Here is a 15,422-nt window from a genome sequence, read left to right on the forward strand (position 1 = left end):
CAGTTGAGATCAGATGATGGGACAGTGTACTATCAGTTGGAGGATTTTTCCTATATAGGAAAATCATCCATGCAGAAGGAATTATCTTCTTCAGGATTACGCAGTTACTTCTGAGTTTAGTGAGCAGTGTGAGAGATGAATTCACACAGGTGGCAGCATTGGACCCCAGGAGAAACTGTACAAGGAAATATGAGGCTTGGAGGGTAGAGGAGAAGGTTTGTGAGAAGCCTTTGACTATCTATGAGCAATAGAGGGATTGTACTGAGAGCTAGATAGCTTGTGAGCTAAATCTTTGTGTAATCCGGACATATTTCCACTTGTATGATAATACAGATAGCAGGGTTTTTAGCTGAGGCTTTCCCCAGAGTATTCTTCTGTGTTTCATGTGTATGATTTCTTCTTCATCTGTTATATGTGTTCTATTTGATCTTGCTCATAATCGATTAAGCTTCCGCAAAGTTTGATTGTAGACGTAGATCTAGTATTTTGCTTTAGTATATTGCATTATCAGGTGATCTACAGTGGGAATTTCTACAATGTCCTAGTGCAAATTGTGAAGAAGTGGAAACACTACTTGATGGGAAAGAAAATAGTACTCCACACTGATCACCAACCACTACAATACCTGCAAACCCAAAGTAAACTACAACAAATTAGGCATTACAAGTGGATGGGGTTCCTATAGTAGTTTAATTTGGTGATCAAGTACAAGAAGGGAAGCACAAAGAAGTTGACGACATTCTTTCAAGGCCACCAACATCAAAGATGACATCTTTAATAAATCTTATACACATGAAGAAATTCACCCATGATGCATATAGAGGGTTGTACATAGAAGATGAGGACTTCAAGGAGGTGTTTCAGCAGTTGCAGGGCCAGAGTCATGTACATGATGGTGATAGCATAGTTGAATATCATCTCAACAACGAGTTACTCTATAGATTAGATAACGTATGTGACCCTAAAGGTTAGCAACTACAGTTGATGAAAGGGGTTCACACCTCCAAGGTTGCAAGGCGCTTTGGTGCAGGGAAACAGTGGCCAACTTGCATAGGTATACGTATTGGCCCAGAATACAAGAAGAGGTATCTAGGTTCATAAGAGGGTGCATGTTTTGTTGTACCAAGAAGCCTAATAATAGGAAATGAGATCTATATCGTCCCTTAACTATACCCACTCGTCCTTGGGAAAACATTTTCATGGACTTTGAGGGGATTTTATCAACAACCAATAAGGGACATGACTACATGTGTGTGCCAGTTGACAAGTTTAGTAAGATGTTTGTTCTAATGCCCTGTCAAAAGACCATTAGCAAGGAAGAAGTAGTAAACTTTTTCTTTGGACAAGTCTGGGTACACTTTACGATACCAAGGAGCATCATTTCAGAGAGGGGCACAAGATTTCTTAGTGCATTTGAACTACATTGTGGGACAGGACACAAAGTTGAAGAGGTTTACAACATTGCAACCATGGGTAGATGGAAAAACACAAGTACTCAACTGGACTTTGGTGCAGCTTTTGAGGGGATACAATCAGAAGCATCTGAAGACTTGGGATGAAAATATGGTATATATAAAACACTCTTATAACATAGTGGTCCACACTTGTACTGGTAAGTCCCCATTTGAAACTTGCTCTGGATGTTTTCCACCTTCACCTTTGGATATTGCATATGGTAAGCAAGGAGGAGTACGGGAGGATCTTACAGGGGATGCCTTAAGAATAGAAAAAAATGTTTAAAATATTAGATTAATCCATCTACAGGTACATGAGACACAACAGAAGTCACAGACAAATAAAATAAAATAAAAAACACGAGGCTAGGCATAATCACCATAGAACAAAGAATTCCATCAAAGTGGCAGATAAAGTATGGTTACAATTGAATAAGGAGTGGCTACAGCCTATGCAATAAGTCCCTTTGAGATATTAGAGGTGGTGGAAAATGACTCCTATAGACTTAGTCTACTCCCATACATGTGCATTTAATTATTGGTGAATGTAGACAATTTGAAACTCTATGAACCTTCTATGCTTGATAAAAAAGAAGAACAAGGCCTACCCTTTATAGAGGATTTAGCTCCAAATGCTTAGGTAGATTTGACAAAGGATACAATTTTGCAGAAGAGGTCCAAAACTACAAGACAAAGGCAGCATGACCTTTAGAAAATTGGGTTAAAAAGAACACGTCCAAATAAGCCTAAATGGTACATTTGAGAGAAGATGGTGGATTCAGTAGAATCCTTTAGGGATCAAAAGCCTCTCAAAATGGGGAGATATGATCCAAAATGGATCATTATATTATTTTTCATCCCTCTTGATGTTTTGAAGGAGGAAAAAAAATGGAGGAATCAACTCACGGGACCATTTTTACCAGCAGGTCCCCATTTGGTGAATTGGAATCTGAAACTTTTTGGAACTAGTTTGAGGCATCAAATGGCATTTTTTGGACGGTAAAACATTCTCTGTTTTTTTTTTTTGACTTTAACGGTTAGTTTTTTGAAGGGCGGCAAAACAACTACCGCATGCTTTTTACAATGGAATAAATTCCTCAATTTTCTTTTCTCTCTGAGTTCTTGTTACACAGTGAGTCCATGGGCATTCTTTGTCACAGAGTCGCCTTTTGTGGGGAAGGTTCGCAAAGTCTCTGCCTATAGGATCTGAACTTCATTAACGAATATTTTGTCCATACAATCCTTGGTTGTTACCTGTTGCCTCTGGAAGAGTTCTGAGATTAACTTGCTTCAACCTGGAAAATGAAATGACGTCCTCTATCTCCAGTGGGACATTCCAGATCTGAGCTTTGAAATGGCGTCTTCCATCTCTGATCTTCAATCTCAACCTATCCTCCACTAAAGTTCCTGCAGTGGATGTAAATGCAGAGAGATATTGAACGTTGTATGGGCATTGATCACTAAGTTGGAGCATTCATTTTTTAAATGACAGAGAGAATTACTACAAGCAACTGACTTGCTTGTCTGCGCGGCTGATGGACTGTAAGTCTGTAAATTGATACCCTGTTTTGCGCTAATGCTAATTTCATATTTCCCTTTGTAGGAGGCGAGTCGATGGAACCGATGGAAAAGGAGTAGCCTGACACAAGATCATCTTTCTGCAGTTAATCGAAAAGCCTAGAAAGGGTTATGCTGCTACCAGTCTCAACAAGCTTAAGAGTTAAAAGACGGAAAAAGGTCCAGACTTATTGCTGCCCTTCTTGGTTTTCTTCAGAAATGTGATTGGGGAACCAGTGAAAACTCTTTTATTTCTACCTGGAGCACACCTGAACAGTGCAATCATCCAATCAAACCCACAATGCTCAAGTCGGATCCTGTTTGGAACAGAGTGTATAGGGCCAGCCAGAAACAGAGAATCTAATGCACCTAACTTTTCTTGGTTGCCTGCCCTTGGAGCTTGGTGTAACTGATTCCTGGAAGAACAGCTAAAGCCTGAAGGGTATCCGAGATAGTTGGTTCAGTAGCTGATCCCCAATACATCTTAAATAACAGATTTCCTGGTTAAGCCTATTAAGGGATTATGCAGAGGGATTCCTCAAAGTTGACTGAGAGGGTTCTTTGGCTTCTAGCTGAGCCAAGATTGGCTTCCGAATCAACTTGAGAATTTAGCTGCCTCATTATATGGAAAAAGGAGATTTTCCGAAACTTAGCCAGCATGGGTCTAATTTTCTTGAGAATTCGGCCTAAGTGGATCTGCAACGGATTCGAGGAAGAGTTCATTGCTTGAATGATGAGCATAGAGTCTCCGAAGACCGTCAGTGATTGAATATTCCGTTTAAGAGCCAGAGTCAGCCCCTGCCACAAAGCTAGAGCCTCAGCTCTATTGTTTGATTCGATTCCCAGACCCCAATGATACCTAAGTAAAGTAGAACCATCAGGATTCAGCAGAACTCCACCTCCACCCGCAGCTCCTGGATTGCCTTTAGAGGCCCCGTCGAAGAATAGACAATGGTCATCTAGTGCCGATCTCCACTTTAGAAATTCCTGTTCTTCCAGGCGAATTTCCCACATAGCATGGCAAGTGGCTGGAGAAGAAGGGATGGATTGATTATTCGGAACAATATCTTTCAGCCACAGCTCCTCCTCATTGTCCAGCTTTGCTTCATTCCTTAAGGCTGGCTTAGCTTCCAATGTCTCTCCCAAGATAGCTTTAATTTTGGATATAACGTTGTTTGAAGTGCAGATTTCTCCTCTAAAAATTCTGTTATTCCTTTCCAGCCATAACTTCCAGCAGATGTATTTAGGGGTCCACATCCAAGCAGTCTTAAGAAGGTTTTTTTTATTGAGGCAGAATGATGATAGCTTGGCCCACTCGTGAAGCAGGGTTGGCACATTTCTTGGTAGCTCAATCTTGTCCGCCCTTGAACTCAGAACCCCCTTCCAGACTGCCTTGGCAAAGGGGCACAGCAACAACAGGTGATCATCTGTTTCTTCCTCTAATATACATAATGGGCATCTGGAAGGCCCTTCCATTCCCCATTTTCTCAGGTTGTCTCCTGTGAGAATACTGTTATGAGCGAGCGTCCAGCAGAAGAAGTCTATTTTTGGGAGAGAAGGAAAGCTCCATATGAATTTCCATTGTGTTGGGTCTGGAGGAACATTCGGGACAGCAATTAAACTTTTGTATCCTTCAGCAACCGAGAAGGAACCAGTATGGGAGCCCCACCCTCTTTTGTCCTTGGCTGTTGCTGATAATGGGGATTTTCCTTGCAGTTTGTCTAAAAGTAAAGAAACTTCAGATTGCAAATGGTGTGGTACCTCTCCAAGATTCCAGCTGTCCCATCTTCTGTTAGCATCCTCCGTCCAGTTGGATATGTCCCAAAGTGTTTCCTTATTGTTGGAATGCAGCCATAGTTTAATATTTGCCAGGTCTTTTATATGATGTAGTGGCTGGTCTCCAAGAATCTGATCTTTCCAGATTCTTATTTTTTTCCCATTACCTGGGATCCAGTAGAGGTTGGGGCTGAAGTTGTCCAGAGCCGCAATACAAAGCTTGGATATTGGGGAACCTTTGGAGTTTTTTGGAGGAAGGTCCAGACATCTCAAACGTTGACCTTGAAAGTATTTCTTCCACAGTACTTTCTTGCTCCAGCTTATTTTCCCAGCCACAATATTCCACAAAATTTTTGAGCCTAGAGCGAGATTTTGAGCAGCCAAATCTCTCATTTGCAGACCTCCTTCTATGAATGGTCTCTTAATGGTATCCCAATTTACTAAATGAAGCCTTCTTTCATTGTTTTTCCCCCCTTCCCACAGGAATCTCCTCAGCATACCATCCATTTTACTGAGAAAGGTTTTGGGGGCAAGGAGAATGGAGTGCTGAAAAAGAGGCATGCTTGTTAAGACAGATTTTATAAGGATAATTTTCCCAGCAGTGTTCAGCCAGGAGGCTCCCCAGGCATGTATTCTGAGCTTAAGCTTGTCCAAAAGGGGCATCCAATGGGAAACTTTAGGGATGGATCTGAAAATTGGGATCCCAAGATATTTGAATGATTCCCAGTCTTGACAGATTTTCATTTCAAGTAGCCTAGCTATGTCAGCAAGATTTTTAGCTGAGCAATTCCAGCCATAGATTGTACTTTTTGAATAGTTAATCTTGCTGCCGGATGCTTCCTTATAGATGTCCAGTTCCTTTTTGAAAGAACTGGCCGAATTAATGCTCGCTCCACCTAGAAGCAGTGTGTCGTCGGCAAATTGGGCATGGTTTATTTCTTTGACATTTTGCACCATTCTAAGGCCTGGAAGAGTTTGGATTTGCTGACAGAAGTCGAGCTGGAAACTAAGCACAGAGGCTTGTATAGCATAGAGAAGTGGGGACAGCGGACAGCCTTGTCTTAATCCCCTGGAGGCTGTAAAAAATTCAGTCGATCTTCCATTTACCAACGGTGCAATCCAAGGAGAGGCAATGCAGGCTTTCACCCAATTTGTGAAGTTTGTTGAGAAGCCCATTTTTGTCATAACAGCAAACAGGAAGTCATGCCTCACCCTATCAAAGGCATTAGCCAAATCGATTTTTATTACCATTCCTTTCTCTTTTCTCTGGCCACTTGAATGAACTGCCTCTTGAACTAGCACAATATTATCCAGTATCTTTCTCCCTTTGATGAAGCCTCCTTGGTTCTCCGGTATGATGTCCGGCAAAATATTCTTGAGGCGAATGGATATTATTTTGGTAATCAGTTTATAGCTAGTATTGCACAACGAAATGGGACGAAATCTACTGAAATCTGAAGCTCCTTTTTCTTTCGGAAGCAATGCCAGGAAGGCTGAATTGGTGCTACCTCCTATCTTTGCGCATAATTGGGACTTCCTTACCATTCTCAGAAGGTCTTTGTTGATAATTGACCAGCAAGACTGAAAGAACCTAGCAGTGAACCCATCAGGCCCTGGCACTTTATCCGGTTCCATGCAATCCAAGGCTTTCTTGAGCTCGTCCATGCTGATCGGGGCAGTCAGCATATTATTGACAGGGTCATGTACACAGGAGGGGATTAGATTATACGGATATGCTTGAGGATCTATAGGCTGGTCATCAGGAGCTGAATAGAGATCTTTAAAAAAGGAAAATGTTGCTCTCTTGATGCCTTCAAAATCATTAACCATTGTATCTTGGAATCGGATTTCTGAAACATTTTTGAATTGCTTTCGAGCTTCGGCATGTTTGTGGAAAAAACTAGTATTTTTGTCGCCGGCCTGTAACCATAAATTTCTAGATTTTTGTCTCCAATACTCCTCTTCGTCCCTACTAGCTTTATGAAGGGCTTTTTGCAACTCAACTTCTTCTTGGAGCAGACTTTGGGTAATAACTGAATTCTCCATGGAAGATTGGAGGGCAGCAAGGTTTTCTATAGACTCTTTTCTCTTGGCAGCAGGTGTTTTCAAAGCTTTAGCCCACTCCTTGAGCCTTCTCTTAAGAGCCCGCAACTTTTCTTCCCACACGAAGAAAGGGGATCCCTGAATTTTCCGGTTCCAGACTTCAGCAACCACCTCATTGAACCCCTCTTGCTGAATCCATAATGGACTAAATCTAAATGGAATGGGCCCAAGAAAACCATCCATGGAGAGCTCGAGACTTATGGGTTTATGATCGGAGGTGCAGTTGGGCAGAATTTTGGATGATGCCATTAGCCCGCTAGTAAGGAAGGAGGTTTGGACAAGGAATCTGTCCAAGTGAGCAGCTATATGGTTGGGGCCTAATCTTTTATTAGACCAAGTGTATTTCCCAGCTGAAGGTTTGATGTCCTCCAAATCCCAGCCGATCATGATGTCTTCTACCCATTCTCTGGCAGGGTCCCTTACAGGCGATCCACCTTTTTTCTCTTCAGCAGCTAGAGTTACGTTCAGATCCCCTGCAATAATGATATTTTCTGGATTGTGCAAAACAAGAAAGGACTGGAGCGAGTCCCAGCAAATTTTTTTCTCCGATGGTAAGACCGGAGCATACAGGTTAAATATACTTACTTGTTGACCAGAGTCTTTGTGAAGGAGCTGAGTGAAAATCCAGTGCTGGCAACTTTCTTCTTGAATCAAGTCGTATTTGGAGCTGTCCCAGAAGGAGGCGATCCCACCAGAGGCACCTCTAGCACTGACAGCTCTACCAGGGCCTTTGCGCCAAAATGTTTTGCTGGTTTGGAGGAGAAGAGTGTCCTCCATCTTTGTCTCCTGGATGAGAAAGATTTCAGGCATATGCAACCTTACAATGTCTTTCAGGGCCTCTTCTTTCAGCCTGCTACCTAATCCTCTGCAATTCCAGGAGACGTATTTCATTATTTACTGGAGTGGGGGGGAGTGGCTCCTTTTGGAGCCTTGTTATTCTTGTGCCCGGATCTGGTATTCATCATTCCCTTGAGAGTTTTCTGGGAACCTTGGAGAACATCCATGTAGGTTTTCTCCTCTCTCTGTTTCTTCTTGGATTTTCGGCCCCTGGTCGATTTGATAGGGGAGATTTGTGAGCTGTCTGATTCGGTTTCTCTTTCTTCTGATTCTTCTCCTGAGTCAGAGGCAAGGCTAATGTGCTCGTCGTTGCCTGCTTTTTCCCCTTGATCTGCCTTGGCTAGTTGAGCATTTGCTTCTTCTTTGGAATCTTTCCTTTTCTTCGGCTGACCTTCAGTTTCTTCATTTTTCTCTGAGGCCTCCCCCTTTTCAGCTGTGGATGGGCCTTCGTTTGAGACTGGTTTGGTCTTGTCATTGGGCTGGGGATTCCCCTTTGGTCCTGTCTGCTTCTTCTCGTTTGGATTTGAGACTACCTTTCCCTTTTTTATTTCCTTCCATCCTTCTTCTTCCTCTTTGTCCCCTGATGGTGCTTTGGGGCAGTTTCGTTGAAAATGGCCGTGTTCATGGCAGATTCTGCATTTAAATGGAAGTTGCTCGTAGTCCAGCTTCTGGAAGTGGTGCCAATCTCCCACTGACAGCTTGATGGCTTCCGATAGTCCAGCTTCTAGATCAACTTCCACGCATATTCTGGCGCAGGTGTATTGGCCCTTGTTATCAGCTTTGTCGATGAATCTGCCCAGTCCATTTCCTATCTTTTGCAGTGCTTGATAGCTCCAGCAGTGTATTGGCAGATTGGGGAGATGAACCCAAACAGGGACCTCCTTTGGGACATCGACTGAGGGGTCAAAGTCGGGTGTCCATTTATTCAGAAATAGACCTTGGTTTCCCATGAAGTATGGGCCATTTCTGAACACCAGATCTCGGTCTTCCTTGGTAGTAAATTCGAAGATGAAAAAGCCCCTTCCAACCACGTAGCTGATCACATTGTTTGGAAGCAGGGGTCTCCAGTTTCGTTGCACCCATTCATCAGTCGATTTTGTTGTTGGCCACCGACCCATAAACTGCCCTACTAAACCTCTGTCAGCCAAGGCAAGGGCGATTTTGATTGTTTGGTCTTCTGGCAGAGCAATTTCTGGGATTTCTTCTAGTTTTTTGACAAACTTCGGGACTTCAGGATGCATTCGTTTTTTTCCTCTCTGCGATAGTATGTTCTTGAAGGCTTCTGCTGGAGAAAGCGGAGGGGTGGGAGAGGGCTCCGCACCCCCTAGAGCAGCCATGGCGGCGGCAGCTGAACGCAGACCTAGCAGAGCGCATAACAGAGCGCGCGCAAAAACTTTGCACTCTTTGTTACTATGGTAAAACATTGTTTGTTAACCATAGCACCCTCTAACATTATTCTACACACAAATACATTTCCAATAGCGTAAGAATCACCCTAATCAAAGTTTGTATGCAAAATTTATGCCACTCAAAATTTGACCTTCCTTATTTGACTACCATGATTTTAGAGGATACCATGTCAATCCCCATTTTCATGGAAAGAGGCTAGCCACATGATCATAATGAAGAAAACTCTAGAAAAACCAATATTGTTCCTCTAGTTAAGAGTTTGAGTCAAACTTAACCACTAGTAAGCTATGAAGTTGTCTTACTAGGAGGAAAAAGGGTTACATTCTATACAAGTGCATTTTGTTCCATAAATGAGCTTAGTAGTCGGAAGTGAATAGGGAGAGAGAAAATAGAGAAGGTTTGTGCATTGTAGCAACCCGCAAGCACAGGTCTCACTTCTTTGTACTTGCACCCATTTTCATTTAGAGAATAAGAGAGAAAAATAGCATCACCTTCCAACTAGATTTTCTCCTGAAAGGGTTTCTCGAGTCATAGCTTGTGTTATTATGGTTCTGAGTAATTGTATTTTCATGTGTTCTCTATTTACTAATTTTCATATATTACATGCATAAAAACAGTGAATAAATCCAGAAGTTTGTAATTTTGTTTGTTCTCTATTTTCTACATTTTCTATATCACATTCATAAAAAATAGTAAATAAATCCAAAGTTCTAAGGAAAATAACCCTCATAGTATAGATTTCAAAATTTCAGTACAAATTGCCAACAGGGTCTTGGATAGATGGTGATTGGGTGCTCTGTTAAGGCACTCCTTGATGTGAAGACATCGGTTTAATTCCCCGCTCTAATCGGGGTGATATATTGGACATGATGATGATGTAGTCTCACCCAAACTTACAAAAAAAAAACAATACAAATTTAACAAAACTGTTGTGACAAATTGTTCAATGGAATATCCACGATAGTTTACGGATCAATGCTCCCCAATTGGGAAAACAACCCCTCCCAAAAATACAGCATTGATAGCCACCTTCAATACTCTTAAAGATGAAATTCTCATTTTTGTCCACAACATTTTATTGGTGTTGATACAAATATCGATATTTATTTCCCTCTCAATAGTTGCTTGTTTTTTTTTTAATTCATTTCTATTTGGTTTTTGAGCTACTTGTTTGGAAAACTAAACAATGGTACGAAAGTATAAGATTGTTTTGTTTGTTGTATTGTGTGCAATATCATTAAAATGTTGAAACTTCACTTAGATCCTACTCCCCCTGCTCAACATCCAAGCTACCAATTTTGTAAAAAACTCTCCAAGGTTTGCTTCACCTTTCCTCCTCTAAATTTCCATTAGTTTAGCTTGTTTACTTGTGGTGATAGAGGAAGTTAGCTTGATTAATTATTTCTTTTAGTTTTATCTACCTTAGTGATGCAACCCATTGAAGAGGGTTAGTCCAATCACCTTGTGCACAAACAGAATAATAACAACTATGATGTCTTTATAATTGAGATTATGATCAATGAGAAAGAAGACCATATATGAAAAGGAATATTCAAGAAATAAGTGTTTTTGTTCTCAAAGTTTACTACACAAGAGGATGTTAAGTAGTGCATTGAGTACTTTAGTCTCAAAACTTAGGGCAAATGTAGTATTGGCTTACTTAGTTGCACACTATATTAACTACCTTATATATTGATATGATTAATTGTTTTAAAAGTTAGTTGAGATTGAGTCTTTTTCCTTACACAATGGAAACAACATTAAAGCAGTTTGAATATTATTCCTCTCTAATGTTAAAGTCTTTGAATTCAAAGATCAAATCAAATTAAATTAGTTATTTAAATATAACATTAGGGGGCTTGATTAATTCTATCCATAGTACCATCACCATTTGGAGGGAGGATAAGTCATACAGCAACCAAAAAAAAACCAAAACTGGAGGTTTTACTAAACAATTTATTACATCAAGAAAAACAATTTATTACATCAAGAAAAGCAAGATGTTTCTGACAACACACTATGGCTCAGATTTGTAATGTAACTTAAGGCATAGGTTGGTGGAAATTTTTTAAATAAAATAGAAATAATAACATTTATGTCAACTTCTATGTGGTTCACAGACTGACAGACCCCAAAGGTTGGTGACCACTACAGCCATAGAATATGTGGAAATGTTTTAAATAAAATTAAATAATAACATTTATGTCAACTTCTTCTATGTGGTTCACAGACCCCAAAGATTGGTGACTACTACACCCACATAATATTTGTACCAGGCAGATCCACCCCAAGGGATCACCTCCTGTCAGCTCAACCACAAAGCAAAGGGTGTCCAGAAAATTGTACCCGTGAATTCTCAATAGCAAAAATGCTTTAACCATGAGGACTCTATCAATTGAGTTAGCCCTTGGGACTTACATTTATATCAGCTTAATATTTCATTATGTGTAAAATACTTTACTTTTAATACACTAAAATGAAAGAAATATTTCTAAATATGTAAAATACTTTATTCTTAATATACTAAAAAAAAATAAAAAATAACATTTTTAATGTAAAACTGGAAAACCATCAATAATAATAATAACCATAATTAAAATATTTTAATTTAAAATCAAATACATTAAGATAAAAATATCTTACCACCGTACATAAATTTATTATTTATTGTTATCCCTGCCAAAAGCACTTCAACATTGACTACCAATTAATACTGCTTTGACTAAAAAAATCACAACATATAATATTCACATTGCCAATAAAATTAATTTATTTATTTTAATATTTAAATTTTATTTATTTGAATTGTGATTGGTTTAGTCGTTTCACTCCTATTGTTAATCATATTGATCTACCGTCAACCATGTCAGTTCATAAAATAGAACTGCTAGACCGTGCAGTTGCCAGACCTTCTGCAGTACAAAAGAGGTCTGGCATGACATGACTTGTTTTCATTCCACAGTATATATAAATAAAGCGTACAGTTCCATCGCAATCGTGCCCTGTGAATCTCGTCGATAAAGTTAGACTCTCAACACCTTCAGTGGCGATCAAGTAGAGAGCATGCGTAGAGAAGTAATTGGGTTGATTCCTTCCCTTACAAACGCAGATCTTCGCCATTCCCATGTAGAATACACAGATGCATTCGACCTGGCACCAGATGGCGTTATTCATAAAATTGCTCAGGAAGAAGATAACGATAAATCCGATCAAACAATTGTTACACCCAGTGGTAGCAGGTGGAACAATATGAACGTAAAGAATAGACGTGTGACAAGCTAGCAATCCTCTCTAAGAGATTTAGGGTGGCCACGTCGTCATGGTTTCAAGATTTTCACTCAACGGCTAGGTAGGTTAGGGGAGTCGTCTAATGGCAAGGAATTCAGGTAAAAAAAATCATCTTGTATAAACAGCATTTGAATCATATTTTTGATGGTGGAAATGGATTCAGCACCATCAAAAATGTCTAAAACACCTAAAATTTTGAAGTTTAACAACTTATAACTTGAATTTACACAAATCCTTACCAAATTTTCTCTAAATATAACTAGAATTTCCATAACTTTCCAAGCAATTCCTCCAGCTACGTTAATTCGTTGCATTGCGATATGGATTCCTAATCTCTCAATTTGAAGACTGGAAAAATTGCTTTTACACATCAACAGAGGAAAGTTATATTGCATATGAATAGGAAAGGTAATTGAGGTGTAAAACTGGATGGGTGATTTGTTTTTTACAGGTGTTATTTTTCGTGGTTAATTTTTTTTAAATGTGTGCATTATAATTAAGTTTGAGAGAATTTTTTGAGAGAATTTTTTTTTAATTTGTGAAAATAAATGTTGTGATTATCAAAAAGTTATTAAATTCAATAAATTGTTTGTTTTTTAAATTTCGATATTAATAGGAATTAGAAATAGGAATTAAGAAAGAATGAATATCAAGTATTTGTATAAAAGTAAAACTTGGATTATATATTATATATATATATTTTCAAAATAAAATTATAACTTATGATACCATATTATTTTTTTATATAATTTTTAAAAGTTATATAAATTATTTTAGTTTTAAATTATTCATAAAAAAAAATATAATTGAATTATATATAAATTAGGTTAATAATTTTAAATATTATAAAAAATATATAATTGAATTATATAGATAAAGATTAAGTTAACGATTTATATATTATAAAAAAAAATTTATGAATAAAGTTTAGTATAAGATGTTTCATTTATATTGAAACATTTAAAAAAATAATTATATATTTATATGAAAATATGTAAAAATTAAATAAATGTAAATTTATTTTAAATATTCATCTAACTAGTATTGATAGGGATCGAATTTTTAAGGAGTAAATTTCATAATATATGACATGAAATTAAATGAGTAAAAAGTTTACATATTAAGAAATTTGATCTCTTTCTCAATGTTTGATAAGATTTGGTTTAACATGAATTTAGATTAATACTAAAAATAATAATAATAACTTTTGGTCACAAAAGCCCATGGGTATATAAAAAGAAGAAACCCCTTCTCATTATATACATGCATGAAATAAAACTTTTAAGGGACCATATTGGCATGAAACTAGAAACATTATAGAAGCACAAATCATTATGTAAAAACCCTTAATGTATGAGTTTTTTACAACTGTCTTATAGGAACATTTCTTTTTCAAAGTAGATATACCAGTGATAGATATGGTTCTAAGCACAAGTGGTTTTTAGAGACATCACAATTCAACATCAATAGCCTAGTGTGATTGTTCTATTGTTCTAAAATTCTTCTCATTATATACATGCATGAAATAAAACTTTTAAGAGACCCTATTGGCACGAAACTAGAAACATTATAGAAACACAAATCATTAAGCGATTTTTTGGACCATATTGGCACGAAACTAGAAACATTATAGAAACACAAATCATTAAGCGATTATTTACAACTGTCTTACGAGAACATTTCTTTTTCAAAGTAGATATACCCATCATAGATTAAAAAGTGTAGCCATTATAGTAATTGATTATGTTGGATAGATTTGGTTCTAAACACGGGTTTTTAGAGACATCACAATTCAACATCAATAGCCTAGTATGATTGTTCTAAAAGTTCCTCTCCATTTATGCATAATTTTTCATTCACACGCATGGATGGGGTTGGTGATGAAAATCTTGATTCTACGAGCCATTTTTCAATTGCTTTATTTTGTTGTTTTTACTTTAATTTAACTATATTTAAACTAAGCGACAAGGACTAAGACTATCTACTATATAGCGCTTGTTTGATATGCTTTGTATCTTCCAAAATATTAAAAGATTTAAATATGGAAATATCTTCCAAAATATTAAAAGATTTAAATATGGAAATGAAAGGCGATGGAAAAATTGTCATAAAAGAAGATTGATGAGTTACAAATATCATATCAATATCAAACCAAGCTATTGACTTGTATTTCCCTCAATAGATTTTCAATGACTTATGGTATTTCTTTGCTTATATATTCATAGCCAACCATATTGTATTCAATTTTTTGCGCTAAGCTTTTGCTGGCTCAAAATTTTAAATAAAAAAGATAGCCAACCATATTGTATTTTAATTTTTTTGCGCTAAGCTTTGCTTGCTCAAAATTTTAAATAAAAAACAATAACATTACATTTGAACCCTCAGCTTTGCCCGCTCAAAATTAAACAGATCACAGAAATTTTATCCCCAGAGTACATGCTAAAATTCAAAAATATTGACCAAAATCAAATAAAAATACCACTACATTTGAGCCTTGAGCTTTGCCTGCTCAAAATTAAACACGCCACAGAAACCTTTACGCCAAGAGTACATGCTGAATTTCAAAAATATAGACCAACGAGAAACATTCCACTTTTCTACGCATAATGATGAAAGAAGTAAATCAATGAAACTGACACATCTAACATTTAAATAAAAGTAAGGCGGTTATTATTATTCTCAAAAACTTCAGTACCTGTTAGTATACTCGTGCACGCAAATGCCAAATGCAGTGCCTTGGTACATCAAAAAAAAATCAGGATAAAGAATCCAACTGCTCTTGTATCTGTTCAAGTTTCTCATAGAAGTCGAATAACTCGGTATGTGAGAACCCTAACACGAGTGATTTTTCAACTGCGGTCTCATAGCCCTGCATTAGTAAAATGAGTTATTAGTTAGTCGAAACCTAAAGAAACAGAAGAACTGATTTATGAGAATTCACTTTTGGTATTTAGATATGAAACAGATGCTACAGACTATCAATCATTTTGTTTGAAA

General features: G+C 37.7%; 1 protein-coding gene and 1 pseudogene across 2 annotated transcripts in view; both read right to left on the reverse strand.

Annotated features, from left to right (window-relative positions):
- Positions 1-3,524: 3,524 nt before the first annotated feature.
- Positions 3,525-9,064, reverse strand: LOC149183860 (uncharacterized). Its single transcript, XM_089415116.1, has 3 exons — positions 8,842-9,064; positions 7,879-8,622; positions 3,525-7,363 (listed from the first exon to the last, which is right to left on the reverse strand). The coding sequence occupies exons 1-3, from the start codon at positions 9,062-9,064 to the stop codon at positions 3,525-3,527; spliced, it is 4,806 nt and encodes a 1,601-aa protein (XP_089271242.1).
- A 5,979-nt stretch (positions 9,065-15,043) lies between these two features.
- Positions 15,044-15,422, reverse strand: part of LOC149183861 (uncharacterized) — a 36,741-nt pseudogene continuing 36,362 nt past the window's right edge. Inside the window, exon 6 of the transcript XR_016257214.1 lies at positions 15,044-15,294. The product of XR_016257214.1 is annotated as an uncharacterized LOC149183861 (transcript). The remainder of the gene's footprint in view (positions 15,295-15,422) is intronic.

The sequence above is a fragment of the Pinus tabuliformis genome, chromosome 3_2 (genome assembly GCF_031772625.1).
Source record: "Pinus tabuliformis cultivar Carrire ecotype Pingquan chromosome 3_2, CPIR1, whole genome shotgun sequence".
NCBI classification, from domain to species: domain Eukaryota; kingdom Viridiplantae; phylum Streptophyta; class Pinopsida; order Pinales; family Pinaceae; genus Pinus; species Pinus tabuliformis.